This window comes from Varanus komodoensis, unplaced genomic scaffold (assembly GCF_004798865.1).
Source record: "Varanus komodoensis strain SLA01 unplaced genomic scaffold, ASM479886v1 scaffold19, whole genome shotgun sequence".
Lineage (NCBI taxonomy): Eukaryota > Metazoa > Chordata > Lepidosauria > Squamata > Varanidae > Varanus > Varanus komodoensis.
In genome coordinates this window covers 3953206-3967835 of record NW_025335550.1, presented here as the reverse complement: position 1 = coordinate 3967835, position 14630 = coordinate 3953206, and the positions used below count along the sequence as shown (strand labels likewise).

General features: G+C 42.9%; 1 protein-coding gene across 1 annotated transcript; it reads left to right on the top strand.

Moving 5' to 3' along the window:
* Nucleotides 1–437: 437 nt before the first annotated feature.
* On the top strand, nucleotides 438–13739 carry NETO2 (neuropilin and tolloid like 2). The gene is made up of 7 exons (XM_044427859.1): nucleotides 438–611; nucleotides 2052–2300; nucleotides 2824–2847; nucleotides 2962–3089; nucleotides 8982–9210; nucleotides 11203–11316; nucleotides 12969–13739. The coding sequence occupies exons 1-7, from the start codon at nucleotides 497–499 to the stop codon at nucleotides 13547–13549; spliced, it is 1440 nt and encodes a 479-aa protein (XP_044283794.1). The 5' UTR covers nucleotides 438–496; the 3' UTR covers nucleotides 13550–13739.
* Nucleotides 13740–14630: the final 891 nt, after the last annotated feature.

Here is a 14630-nt window from a genome sequence, read left to right as displayed (position 1 = left end):
TCCAGGAATTTGCCCGGCATGAAATTTTGGAGTCCTTTTCATGGCATCATTCTTACATCCTTGTAGGAGCAGCAAATTAAGTAACTTGACTGCTTTTCCTTTAAAAGTTTGCTTTATCTAATGTAGCGTTTGGATGCTTGAAGGCCACGCTCAGCCAATCCAGATGCAAAATGACTTGACCAGCAGCTCTCAGAATAACGTGTGGAGTGAACTTAGCTAGTACCAGATTTTACACTCCTTTCAATGGAATGCAGGTTTTTAGTGCAGGTTTTTGCTGTTGCAGGTACTATTTTTCACAACACAAAAATGATTTAAGGGCAAGAGAATCCATATCAATGCTCTACCTCTTGCTTGTCAAACGGTGACACTCCCCAAAGCTTTCTTTTCTGTGTTGATTGTTCTTTGTGCAGATTTCCTGGAATGACAATAATTGTGTTCTTGTGTGTGTGTTTGTTTGTTTGTTTCAAAAGTTGGGCAGGGTATTGGAGGTAACCGTATGGCATCTCCCCAGTGTAGTGACTGGGTACGAACAAGCAACGGAGGCCACTTCGCTTCACCAAACTTCCCCAATCTCTACCCTCCCAACCAGGAGTGTGTCTACATTTTGGAAGGTATTGCCATCTTCTTTACCTTTTATGGGGGGAGCGCTCCACTGCTGAAAGTATGACTGTTGAGACATTTAAACTCAGCTCTGTGATACCTAAATAAAATACACTTAAGACTGGTTTCAGGCGGTGTGTCCAGGAACGCAGATTTTAATGCCGATGCAGTAGCTAGACATTCTGAAATTCACCAGCCCAGAACTCAGCAAGTGTGTAATGTGTGTGCATTTTCGTGTTATCAGCACTGAATACACTGGTCGCTTTCAGTCTCCAGTAGTTCAAAAGGGCTCTGGAATCTTAGGATCCGCTGGAGCCACACTAAATTTGTGTTCCCTTCTGTGAGCACTCCGAAGCCTCTTAAAGTCAAAGAATCTCCATTCACCACAGAGTGCTCGCCTTTCATCTTACCATTTTCCTAAGGTTAGTTTTATATTTGTGACACATGCTTAAGCAGTTACCTTTTGTGTTACCTCCCATGGATGGCTAGGAGATGGGGCAACTAGTAGAAGAAGGGACTGGGTATAAATTGCAGGCTATATATCCACAGACAAGTCAAAGAGCTCTATATGTGGATTTATATGGCAATGAATTCCTGACTTTGTGCTTTGGGCCAAACCAGATGTGATGTTAGATACATGAATGCCAATAGCATGCATGTTATTGTTTGCAGAAATAGCATTGGAAGGAAGCCTGAGCAACCTCAGAACTCTGACGGGGATGAAAATGGGAAAGTTTCCCTCTTTCACTCCCTGCCGGAGCACTGGCAGCAAACACCACTCTGGAAGAGGCATTTCCGTTTGAAGGGAGGCTTCCACTGGTCAAGTGCAAGATGAGTATTTGGAAGCAATCGTGGATTTCAATTCCAGCCAGAATGGCTTGAATTCATAATATAAACTGTGCTCTAGTCAAAGCAATGCTACAAGTCCCATGTTTATTTCTGCTTTTGTTATCTGTCTAATCTTGTTTTATGAATGGAGAAATATTGCTTATGTTGCTTTTACTTGAGCTGCTTGTGAAGATTTTATTTTAATAAGGAAGGCTATAAATGCAAGAACAAGTACTGATTAAAAACATTCATTGATTTTAATTAGCTTTTAAACATGATCATAGCATATTGGGACAAATTTTATAACTTTTGAATCAAATCCATATGGCGCTCGTGTCTCTAATTTATGTATCTTTTTGGTGCACTTCAAAAGAGGACTTCAGTAGTAATTCTTTACTTAATTGTTTGGCCGGAAGTGAGTCACACTGACATCAATGGGACATGCTTCTGAGTAGACCTACATGAGATTATGCGGTTCGCAAAGAAGTCTATTTATAGTCAAATAATTGGTGGTAATTAACTCTAAATCTAGTCTTATGAATTGCTATGTTGTTTTAAGAATTGCTTTCCTTCCTTGCTGCTGAAAGCTGTATTGAGTTGGATTCTTTTTGGTTTTGCCATAGCTGCCCCTCGCCAAAGAATAGAATTGACCTTTGATGAACCATACTACATAGAGCCGTCTTTTGAATGCCGGTTTGATCACCTGGAAGTTCGAGATGGACCTTTCGGTTTCTCCCCGCTCATTGATCGTTACTGTGGTCTCAAAAGTCCTACCCTAATTAGATCAACAGGGAGATTTATGTGGATAAAGTTCACTTCAGATGAAGAACTAGAAGGACAGGGATTTAAAGCAAAGTATTCATTTATACCAGGTAAAAAAGACCTTCCAGTTTTTCTTTCTTTGCCTAATAATGTGTCAAAATTATGCTGAATTCATCTATCAGTGTGCCAAATCAAAATCATTCCAATGTATTCTGTGCACATCTGTGCCTTGTTGAGGGCTGCAAGTAGAACATGCGACATATTTTACCATTTCACAGGATGATGCTCTTGACTGCAGCAGAGTAAACATGGCATAATAAGCAGAAATCAACCCAGGATTCTAAGTGACAGAACTTGAACTTAACCAGGTTCATCTAGGAGTGATTTTATTTTTAAATAGGAAAATGGGCATAACCCCCTATTCTCAGACACACAAGCATGGAGTTGTACGCAACGAGGCATTGCCGCCTCTGCTGTTGATTCTTGCAGGAGATCTGGAAACTTACATTCCCTGTTCAGTTTCCTAGTATACTGTATTTTTCTGGTGTATTCAGTATCTTCCTATCTGTTTATACCTTGAGAAAATTCAAAGTTTCCTTTCCCAACCATTCATATTTTTCTTCTCTCTTATAGATCCTGACTTCACATACCTAGGAGGTATTTTAAATCCCATCCCAGGTCTAGTATTGCAGTACAAATCTCTTTTGTTCATTAGATTTTAAGTCACTCCTGCCTTTGGTTTGACAGCACAGTGTGTCTGCCTTATTCTAGATTGCCAATTTGAGCTCTCCGGAGCTGATGGGATAGTGCGTTCCAGTCAGGTAGAACAAGAAGAGAAAACAACGCCAGAGCAGGCGGTGGATTGCATATGGACAATTAAAGCTACACCGAATGCCAAGGTGAGTCCACTGAATCACTTCAGTGCAAGAAGCTTTCAGTTCATTAATAGCTGGGAATGGTTGGCCATTAGTAATGATTTGCATACTGTGCCTCTCTCATTGAAATTAATTACCTGTTGGTGGTTGTGGGAAATCAAGATAGATGCTGCTTTCATAGACTGCTTCTGGTGCCCAGGAGTAGTGTTACTTTCTGTCTTGCGCCCTGCACACTTCAGCTACTTATAAAAACTGCACTCATAAGCACTATACCTGAAACTTTCTGAGAGATTAAAAGATGGATTATTGATTTTGGGAAGGCTCCTTCCAACCTGGATTTTTTCCCCACCTCATTGTGACTGTTCTTTATATTAACCGTGGTCCAACCCAGGTATTGTGAACCAAAAAAAATCCATTTATTATGTGGCTTGAGCTGGTTTCAAGATCTGGCACTCAAATTCAGGCACAAGCTGCCCAGTTTATTGGAAACTACTAGTATATGATTCTGTGAACCTTGCTGATATAGTTATGTATCTAATCTTGTATTTCCAAGTTTGAAAAGACAACTCTAGTTAACTTTGCTGTCTATTGTCTAGATGATATTATCTCTCAGATTAAATGCTGATGGGAAAATAAAGTCACCTATTACATTTTCAGATCAGAAATAGAGATTTTTATCAATTACATGTCAGGGAATTGAACAGGAGCCATCTCGTGGAATTTGGTTGTGGGGTGGTTTTATATGGTTTTAATTGGTTCTTTGATTCAAGGCCCTGTTTGAATATTTCAGGTCTGCGTGGCTGCTTAGGTGGACAGTTTCTGAGTATACTGCAGAATAGTCTACACCTTTACAACATTGGATGACTTGTCGTATAATGCCAGGTTTAAGGAGATAATCAGTCCAGTGGGGTTTAAAATCTGTCTGCTCATATTTTGACATCTTTTTCTGATGACGCATTTTTCTAGCCATGCTTATGAACAGAGAAATACTTTTCTTGGTTCAGATTCCCTCTCTGTATAGTCTGCAGTGCAACAAAAATATTGATTTGAAAAGGGTTTGATGCTGACTGTCTCACGTAAACAAGCGAGTGCTCACAAACTAGGTATCAGAAGTATAAAGGATGATTCTGTCAACAGAAATAGGGATTCCTTTCTAGGAAGCAACGTAATACAGATCCTCTGTTTTTGTTTTCGCTATTTCAGTCTAACAAGGGAATGCAGTGGGTATACTTGTGTACAGTATGAGTTGTTGAACATAAAGAGCAGCGATATATAAACACCAGTTTGCATACCCAAAGTAATCTCCATCCTGACCCATTTATATTTGAAAAGAGATGCTTATTTAGAAATGTCATGGAATATTGCTGGGAGAGACATCGTCAGTTGTATTCTTATTGGATTTTATCTTCCTAAATCGTAATGTCTTGATTGGATTATTTATGCTTGTGGACTTAACTTGCTATGGTTTAGGACCATGCATTTTATCCAGTCTTAGTCTGTCTTAAGTCTCAGGCGTTTTAATTGGTCTATTCTATGCTGGGACTAACATTGAATGTAACCCCATTTGTTTTAGAACTTTATAGCTTAAGCATAATCATCATTAGTTGTAAAAGTATTTATTCCAATCATTTCTATACTGCCCAATAGCCAAAGCTCTCTGGGCAGCTGACAAAAAATTACAAACTACAAATAGAATAGAATAACAATATAAATAAATATATAATCTTTAACAAACAACATTTAAGAACTATTTTAAACAGCTAAAAATTACAATAAGATGCTTGATCTGATAAAAATGACTACTATAAATACCCTATCAAATGCCTGGGAGTAGAGAACAGGCTTAATCTGGCTGCAGAAGGATGACAATGTTGTTGCTATGCAGAACTCTGTGGGGAGAACATTCCATAATCGGGGGGCCACCGCTGAGAAGGCCCTCTCTTTGGGTGCCACCTTCCAAGTCTCCCTTGTAGGAGCTATTCAGGGGGAAGTCTGAGATGTTGCTTGTGGTATCTGGGTATGTCCATGACAGGCTTGGTGTTCTTTCAGTTGCTGCAGCCCTGAACCATGAAATGCTTTATCGGTTAAAGCCAGTACCTTGAATCAGATTCAGGAACATACAGGCCACCGATGCTGGGGCCCCAGAGTTTGTATTCTGTGTTCATACCTTCTGGTCACTCTTCACAGTTAGTCCAGCTGCCACAATTCACACAAGCTATAGCTCCTGAACAGTCTTCAAGGGCAGCCCTCCACAGAGTGTCTTGTAGTAATCTAATCTACTGAAGCCAAGTTCTCCCTGTCCAGATATGGGCATAGGTGGCCCACCAGCTGAAGCTGGTAAAAGGGATTCCATGCTACTGGGGCCACCAGAGCCTCAATGATAATGATGACTGGAGAAGAAACCTCACGCTTTGAAGCTGCTTTCTCAGGGAGCTCACGACCCCATCCAGAACAAGCATCCTCCATTTGATCAGAAGACACGCCCACCAACAGCATTATCTGTACTGAGCTTCAGTCCTCATCCAATCCATTGGACTGTGATTTAGCATATATATAGGCTCACCTGATGTGGAGTCAAAGAGAAATAAAGCTGCTAAATCAATAGACAGATAGTAGTGCACTCCAAACTCTGGACTGCCCCAGTCAGTGGTTTCACACAGGTGTTAAATAACATGGAGGACACAACTGTCCCCTGTGGAACCACCTGCTAGAGAGTCCATGGGGCTTAGCCTTCGGAAGTTAGCGTTCCACGTAGGAGCAGAGCCACTGCAGAACATTACCTTCCACTCCCAGCTCAGGTAGTCACCTCAGAAAGATACCATAGTCAATAGTATTGAAAGGCATCGAGAGGAATTGACAGGATCACACTCCATCTGCCTCTCTCCCAACATATAGGATGGAGATCAAGGCTGATTCAGTGCCAAAACAGCCTGCTCCCTGACGGAAATGGATCCAGATCATTGATCCCATCGAAGAGCACCTGGAGTCGGTTGGCAGCAGTTGCTTAAGCACTTTGTCCAGGAGAGGAACATTTCCCACCAGCCTACAGTAGTTAACCTCTTCTGGGTCTAGGGAGGAGTGTTCTCACAGCCACCTCCTCCATGCAACCCAGGATGACTCCTCTTTCCAAGGAGGCATTCATTCATCACCTTCCTGGCCCAGCCTGCTCTTCCTTCTCTGCCAGGTGGATATTGGAGCCTTCCCATATTGGAGCCTTCCTTCTTCATAAGCCAAAAGGGGCAGCAATCCAGTATGGAAACAGTTGCTCGAAGCTTGTCAACATCCTCAAGCTGTACCAGCTGGAACTCATCCAACAAAACGGCATAAGACTGTGCTCTGGATACCTTATCTGATACATCAGTCATAATACAGGAGTCTGAGTCCTGGTGATGCAAAAGATTTTATCTTGGAAGTGATCAACATATCACAAACCTATCACGGCAGGCCTCTGATAGGCCTGCAATATTCTTAAAGCCAGCACAAAATAATGCCTGAGGAACCCTGAAAAGTTCCATTGGGCAGCACACAGAGGGCGTGATAGAAGCAGGGTGACTGGGATTGGGGGCTGTCTTCACTGCCCCTAAATACACTGGATTGCAGCCGCTCAACCTGTGTTTGGTTACATCCTCCACCCCAGAATCAAGGACAGCTGGCTCAGATTCGTAAGCGAGGTTTGCTCTTCTCACCTGTTATATCATCTTCTCCCTATAGCAGGCGCAACAGAGAATAGTCAAGTGTACAGGAAGGGAGCCTGGCAAACACACACACACACACACCGCTCTCTCACTTGTCCTGCAGAGTTTCACAGTTTCCCTATCTATGGCTTCCAGCACAAATAGGTACAATACATCTTGTCTTGAAATTCAGTTCCTCCTTATAATTATTACTGTTGACAGGTCAGTATTTACTTGCAAGAGTGTGCTGCAAGTTATTCATATAGATTACATGAACCAATAGTATCCTTTCATATTTAGAGAAGAGCCCTACTAACTGAATTATTTTTTGGATATTGGAGTTCAGGACTTGAAAAGCCTAACAGAGAAAATAAGTAACAAGCTGAGACCAAGCCCAAAGGCTATGCTTCTTAACATTATGTCCTTCAGTGGAAGAACCCTTGAGTTTGGCGTGGCTTGTTCAGCAGTGATGGAGATTGCCGTGCATCTTGGTTGTCTACTATCCAAAGCATCAAGTAATGGAGGTCATACCCACCTACTGCAGTGAAGGCTGAAAGTCAGTCTGGACTTTGGCCTGCAGGAACAGTGGATGTATAAAGGAAGCTGAACAGGTCTTGAACACAGAAAGTAGATCTGGACTTGGGTTAAGGAGTGGTAATGGAGCAGTCTGACGTATGTGCTTGTTTCTGTACCACTGTGTTGCCCAACCTCTACGACTTGGGACCTGGATACCTAAAGGAGCGCCTGCGTCCATAATTGCCCTCCCGCCCCTTGAGATCGGCAGCAGAGGCCCTTCTCCGGGAACCCTCCGTGAAGGATATTAGGAGGGCGAGTACCCAGAGGAGGGCCTTCTCTGCGGTGGCGCCCCGCCTATGGAATGCGCTCCCCAGAGAGGCCCGCCTGGCGCCGTCATTATTTCTTTTTCAGCGCCAGGCCAAGACCTTTTTATTTAAATGTTATTTTAATAATTGCTGATTTTATTTATTGGTTTTAAATTATTATGCCAGGATGTTTCCAGTTTTTATATGTCTTTGTATAGATACTTATTTATATGTTGGAAGCCGTCCCAAGGCTTATGCGAATGGGACGGCATACAAGAATTCCAAATAAATAAAATAAATACTACCCTAAATAGAAACACCATAAGTATTCCATGTGGATATGTCTCCTCCCATGGCAACTAGCTTTATAAGGGCTGGACCAGATGGCTTGAGGGAACAGAAGCACAAGCAAAACTCTCGATACACTACGGTACTGAGACAAGGAACAAGGGACTGCAGTGTGTGGGGTCGCTTAAGGCAACTATTTTCCCTTCTTCTCTCATATCTATGTTGTTAAATACGGTTTGGCATTGCTGTTCCTTTTTGGACTGAATTCTAGCTTCTGGAAATGCGCTGGTGGGTTATTAAGTCTTCTGTCCAAGCCAAACTGAATCACTCCCTGAACTTAGCTTTGTCTGGACATCATCCTTCTCTGAGCCTAGTGAAGCACACCGTAACAGGAATCCAGAGGAAAACTCACTACCCGCTTACGCTGGAAAGGAATGCCTATATGAAGAAATGGTTGCCAAACAATGTTGAATATTCTTGCCAAGACATAAGTACATGAACTGTACGTAATGACAGCTTTCTGGAGGAAAGAATTCTTGTACATGTGTGAGTGAAGATTTACACCCCTTTAGAAACTCTGTAATGTGAACTTCTTTCCTGCTTCAGAGTTCCTCCTGATTTTTTTTTTATTTTTAGTTTCCCCTTTAATTATTTTAGAGATCAGGAAAGTGAGAATCTTTCTTAATAAGCAAAAGTATTATGTAATTTCCCTTCCCGCTTCCTCAATTATACCAACTAGGAAATGAATTTATCCTGCTTGGAAAAACCAGTCGCTCTGTGATTGGAAAAAAGACTTCAGAAATAAGGAGCTGTTTCCTGAATTCTACCTTGTGGTGGAAAACTACTTTTTTCCTGTTTGTCCTGGAAGAGGACTGCACATACTTCAAGAAGGAATTTCTCTTAGGATATTTCAATGTTTTTTAAGGCTTAAAAGAGTGAAGGAGTACGGAGTTTGCACTTAGATATTGCAAGCTTACATTTATATCTGCCTAGAACATATATGTTTTACAAATAAGCAATCTATTCCTTTTGTGTGAATTGAGTTCATAAATTTTATGTGTGTGCTACGTCTTAATGCAACTTAGCTAGTTTGCTCCTTTCAAAGCGATTCTTTTATGTCCCATACTGAGCAGATCTATCTGAGATTTCTGGACTACCAGATGGAACATTCGAATGAATGCAAGAGAAACTTTGTGGCCGTGTATGATGGAAGCAGCTCTATCGAGAATTTGAAGGCAAAGTTTTGTAGCACTGTGGCCAACGATGTGATGCTGCAGACAGGTATCGGAGTGGTGCGAATGTGGGCAGATGAAGGCAGTAGATTAAGCAGGTTCAGAATGCTCTTCACATCATTTGTGGATCGTGAGTATATTGTGATGCACACTTTTAGAAAAGATGGCAAGATTGTGTGAAACTTAATTCTGAACCTTTTTCCAAGGTGCATGAATTGCATAACTACTACTTAGAGATACTGCTTTTATTTTAAATTAGGAGTATCTTAACATATACCGTATTTTTTGCTCTATAAGATGCACCTGATCATAAGACGCACCTAGTTTTTAGAGGAGGGATCCATGGAAAGCTTCCTGATAATCACAGGCACATTCCCCATCACTTCCCCATGGGCTTCATTAAAAGACGAGTTGCCATTTGAAAACACACACCGACCTGTGATTAACAGCTCTCACCTGCACCGGAGGAGGGGGGCGGAGCAGGGCGCGCCAAGTGCGTGCCAGCCAGGTGTGGTGCAGCCGGGCCAGCAGCATGCCGGCGGTGGTCTTCTGGGCGGCGCGGTGGTGGCGGCAGGTCTTCCCAGGCGGTGGGGGTGAGCAGTCTGTCTCTCCGTGTGGCCGGCGGGTTCAAGCCCGCGGCTCCTCCTCCTCCACTGCAGATCTTCCCGGGCGGTGGGGGTGAGCAGTCCGTCTCTCCGTGTGGCCGGCGGGTTCAAGCCCACGGCTCCTCCTCCTCCGCATGCCTCCCCCTGAGTGGCACAGCTCTCATCTGCACTGGGGGGCAGAGCAGAGCGTGCCGAGCGCGTGCCGGCCAGGTGGTGCCACATGGTGCAGGTGGGCCAGCAGCGTCCCGGGCATCAGGCACACCCACATTCGCTCTATAAGATGCACAGACATTTCCCCTTACTTTTGAGGGGGAAAAAAGTGCATCTTATAGAGCAAAAAATACGGTAATTCCAGACTATACAAAGCTTCATGTCATGATTTTGGGGTGTGTTGGGGTGGGGGGATTTGTTGGTTGCATGATTCATCAGTCAAAAATTACAGCAGAGGAGGTTATGAGATACTGTTGTATCTTTCACTGCCAATCTTTGCAATACATCTGCTACACTTCTATGGCGCTATGTGATCTCTCAGTGCATGGGTGCGCAACATTTTTCCAACCAAGGGCCAAAGCTCTCAGGAAGGCCACATTCCACTGCAAGGCAGGCATAAAAGGCAGAAGGGGATGCGAGTCAAATGCCAAAAATATTGGCATAGTTTAACGTAAAGCTTTCACTATCTGCAGCTAAAGTCTTGGGAGAGGCCTCTCAACACTTCATATGGCAGAAAAGCTACACAAAAGTCTCCAGAGGGCCAGGCTATGGTGTTGTGCTTAAGGTTCTGTACTGCTGTCTTAGAGCTAATTTCCTTTCCGTTTGGAAAGTTTTCTGCTTTATTCAATGCAGAGCAACATACTGAATGGTTGGTTTTCAGAATATAGTGGTAATGTGGGTTTCTTCTGTAATTAATTGGATGTTTAAGAATTGGATTACTTTCCCAAACAGTCGACCATTTATATCTGTAACTATTCATTCCTGCACTCCCTAAGAGACACCGCCTTTCTTAAATAAAGCCCCATGGGTAAGGATAGTTGGAAAATAACAAGGAATATAATTAAACCTCAGATGGGATTAGTTATCAGATAATTGGTGACCTAAGCATCAGATTACTATATTTTAAATCACAATATTTAACAAAGCACAGATTATCACAACTTTAAGACCATAGTTCATAATGAAAACATTTGACTATTGAAGCAATTAGCTAGCTTGGAAGGAAAAGAGGACAATGGTGGCGCATCTCCAGTGTATTACTCTTAAAAAGAACTGCCACCAGTTAGCACAGCTGAGGGGAAACCCAGCACCGCCTTGCTATTTTAAACAGGTATGTAGTGTGGATACACAATAGCAGCCGCAGCGGTGGGAAAATTCTAAATGCGCCATTATCTGGCATGCAGAAGATGTCTTCTTATTTAAAATCCCAGGTCATGCACGTAACGATGAAAGTATAATTTAAATAGCAGTCCAAGTGTAAGCCCCGCTTCTTACCTGCTTTCCTTCCTTCCCCTCCTCCTTCACAGCCCCCTGCTCAGGCGGCACTTACTTTTGCCATAGCAACATGTGTATCAACAATTCTTTAGTGTGCAACGGTATTCAGAACTGTGCCTATCCCTGGGATGAAAACCACTGCAAAGGTGAGTCGTTGAGGGAGCCGTGACCTCGGGATGCCTGGCATGCGCTTTCGTTCCCCCCCGAACAAGCGAAAAGTTCATCAGGATTCCGAGGACCAAGACCATGCACAGATAATAATTCCCCCTTTGCAGCCGAATTATATACAAGGAGTGGCACAGGGGGGACTTGTGGAAGAATTCTAGCCTGTTTTATAGGTGCTTCACTTGCCAGCTGATAAAATACCAAGCACTGTTTGTTTCTTCACCTTGTAGCTCCTTTGTTTGAGTCAGAGAAGGGTACAGATGCACTTACCGTGCCACCCTGTATCTCTCTGGTAACAATATCATCCTTTCTTGTTTTACAGCTTCGCAGAAATAGCTCAGTTGCAAACCGGCTGTAGATCATTTCACTGAGCTGCCTTTGGCAGTCTCTGTTTCACTGGCATTAATCACGCCTCGTCAAAATGGTCTTTTACCGAAGCTAATTTTCTAGACGACAATTCTGATAGATCTGTGTGTGTTTCTCACATCCCTTCAGTTTAGAAATCTGTTCAGCGTTGGTACATAACGAGTTGGCTGAAACCCATTGTCCCAGCTTTAGGGAGATACTGAGAGAGACCTTATTTTAACTTGTGGTAGGAATAGATTAGTTTCTTTATATCCAAGGAATAGTAATATTCCCTCATTTCCCTCTGAAAGTCCTATTTTATCCGTACTCATACCTCTTGCCAGCCAGAACAATGACCTTTTCTTTTGAAGCTTGCATTTTTAATAGTTGTAAAACACAGAAAATTGCTGTAATCTAATAGTGCCATCTTGTGTGCTTTCATATGAAGTGTTCAGATCTCCTGTACGCACTGTTACTTTTCAGTCGGTAGCAGAGGTGCGCCATATCTCTTTCCAAAACCATCCAGGGGTCGGTCATGTATAAGATGCAGGGAACAGATTCATCACGGGTAGAATAAGGGCATCTGTATTATTGGTTGGATTTTGCATTATAACCTCTTCCTGTTCCATCTTGCCTCAGTATTAGAGCCACTCCATTTCTTCTGATTTTGTCATTTCTGGACTAAAATGTCCCGTTCTAGTCCACTTTAGTTCGCTCACACCAAGTACTGTGATGTTCATTCTTTCCCTTTCTTGTACGATTTCCAGTTTGCCTTGATTCATACTTCTCACATTTCATGTCCCAAAGCATCAGACTTTTCTTTTACCTCTGTGCATGTCTTTGGGGAATTTGAGAAATTTCACACTTTTTAAAACATGGATGTGAAGCTTCTGGCCCATGGCCCAATCTAGTGTTCCTGAGCTCTCCACCTTGGCCCTCTAGGGTTCTGCTGGGAAATCCACACACCCTTTCTCCAACTGCTGATTTTGGTGTTTCTCCAGCTTTTTCACAGTTATTTGCATTTTTAAGAGTTGAAATGCTTTTCCTAAGGCTTATTTGCCAGCAGTAAGAGCTGTAAGCTAAACTGCACTGGTATTTGTGTTATCTTGGGCCTTATCCCTTTTGGTCCTATTCACCACTGAGGCCCAGACCTCAAGAGCTTCTCCAACACTGCTTTTGGCCCTCCGGCTCAAAGAGGTTTCCAACACTGCTTTAACACATTTCAGATATTGCTTAACTTAATCAGACAGACTTAAATCGGCATGCTTCCTCTTTGTCCCTCTTTTAGAGAAGAAGAAAACAGGACTGTTTGAGCAAATCACCAAAACTCATGGGACAATCATTGGGATTACTTCAGGGATCGTCTTGGTTCTTCTCATCATCTCAATCCTGGTCCAGGTCAAGCAGCCTCGTAAGAAGGTCATTGCTTGCAAAGCCACTTTCAACAAGACTGGCTTCCAGGAGGTTTTTGATCCTCCTCATTATGAACTCTTCTCGCTGAGAGACAAAGAGATTTCCGCCGACTTGGCTGACCTGTCCGAAGAACTTGAGAACTACCAGAAAATGAGGCGCTCGTCGACGGCTTCCAGGTGCATTCACGATCACCACTGTGGGTCCCAAGCTGCTGCAGTAAAGCAAAGCAGGACCAACCTCAGTTCAATGGAGCTCCCCTTTCGCAACGACTTTGCACAGCCTCAGCCCATGAAGACCTTTAATAGCACCTTCAAAAAAAGCAGCTACACCTTCAAACAGGCGCATGAGTGTCCTGAGCAGGTGATAGAGGACCGGGTGATGGAGGAGATCCCCTGCGAGATCTACGTGCGCGGGCGAGAGGACACCGCTCAGGGCTCCTTATCAATGGACTTCTAATCTCCTTTCACAGCCCAAATGGGCACATGTAAATAATGTGTGTACAATTTGTGTGTATACAGAAATGTAACATACGGAATTTGTTGGAAACATAAGTGTTCATACTTTTTTAAAGCTCGCTTAATTATTTTTTCACCCTGAAGGAACGCTCTTTTTAGTTTCCCCTTGAACTGCCCTTCTGGTTGAAAACCTAAACGGTACGTTTTGCATGGGGCTTCAACTACACGACCTATCAAACAAGCTGGTCTCTGACTGCATATACACTAGACATGGCTTCATTCTGTTTTCCTGCCTTCAGGTACCTGGTTTTCAATTCAGAAGCTTAATTCATTAAGTGGGAAAACACCGTGTAGTTTTAACATGGGACACATGTCTCCTATTTGTCAAATTGTAGCTAGAGTTACTGTGGTAAGTGCCAATCAAGACTCAAGTGAGTTAAAACGCATCCATCAGATTCATCTGGGTTAATTTTTATACTGCTGCCTTTTCATTTCCTGACTCTTATAGGCCAGTCCTAAAGCTTCCTATGCCAGCTGAGGAGCAGTATGTTGACTCCTTGTGCTGGTGATTGTGAACTCAGTGTTGTAAGGACATTATACTGGAATGAATATTCAGGATTTCCAGGTTCTGTTGGGGCAGGGGGCAAGCAAAATGCTTTTCTTGCCTTTTAAAAAGCATTTCGTTTTGGGAAATGACGGCTCTTGCTTTTGCCAGGCAGGCTCCACAGGTTAGTTCAGCAGTAACATTGCCGTATCTGCTTTGTTGATCTGGCTGCATTACTTTGTCCCATGTCCGGACAGCACATTGTGTGAAGCAAAGGCGAAACATGTTCTCAGTGCTTATCTTCTAGTTTGCAAAAATGTGTTTCAAGGTTGAGCTCATGACTTGTATTTTCTTCTTCCGACAAAACATCAGGGATTTTTTAAACCTCTGGTAGGCAATTTCTGCCATATTTTACATGGTGCAAGACATTATTGTTGCAGGTACCTAACTGTGGAAAAATTCTGGTCTGTGTCTTTCAAAAGAGTTGCTGCATTCTTGGTGGCTGTCCTACAGCCATCTTGGCATTCTTCCCTCTAGC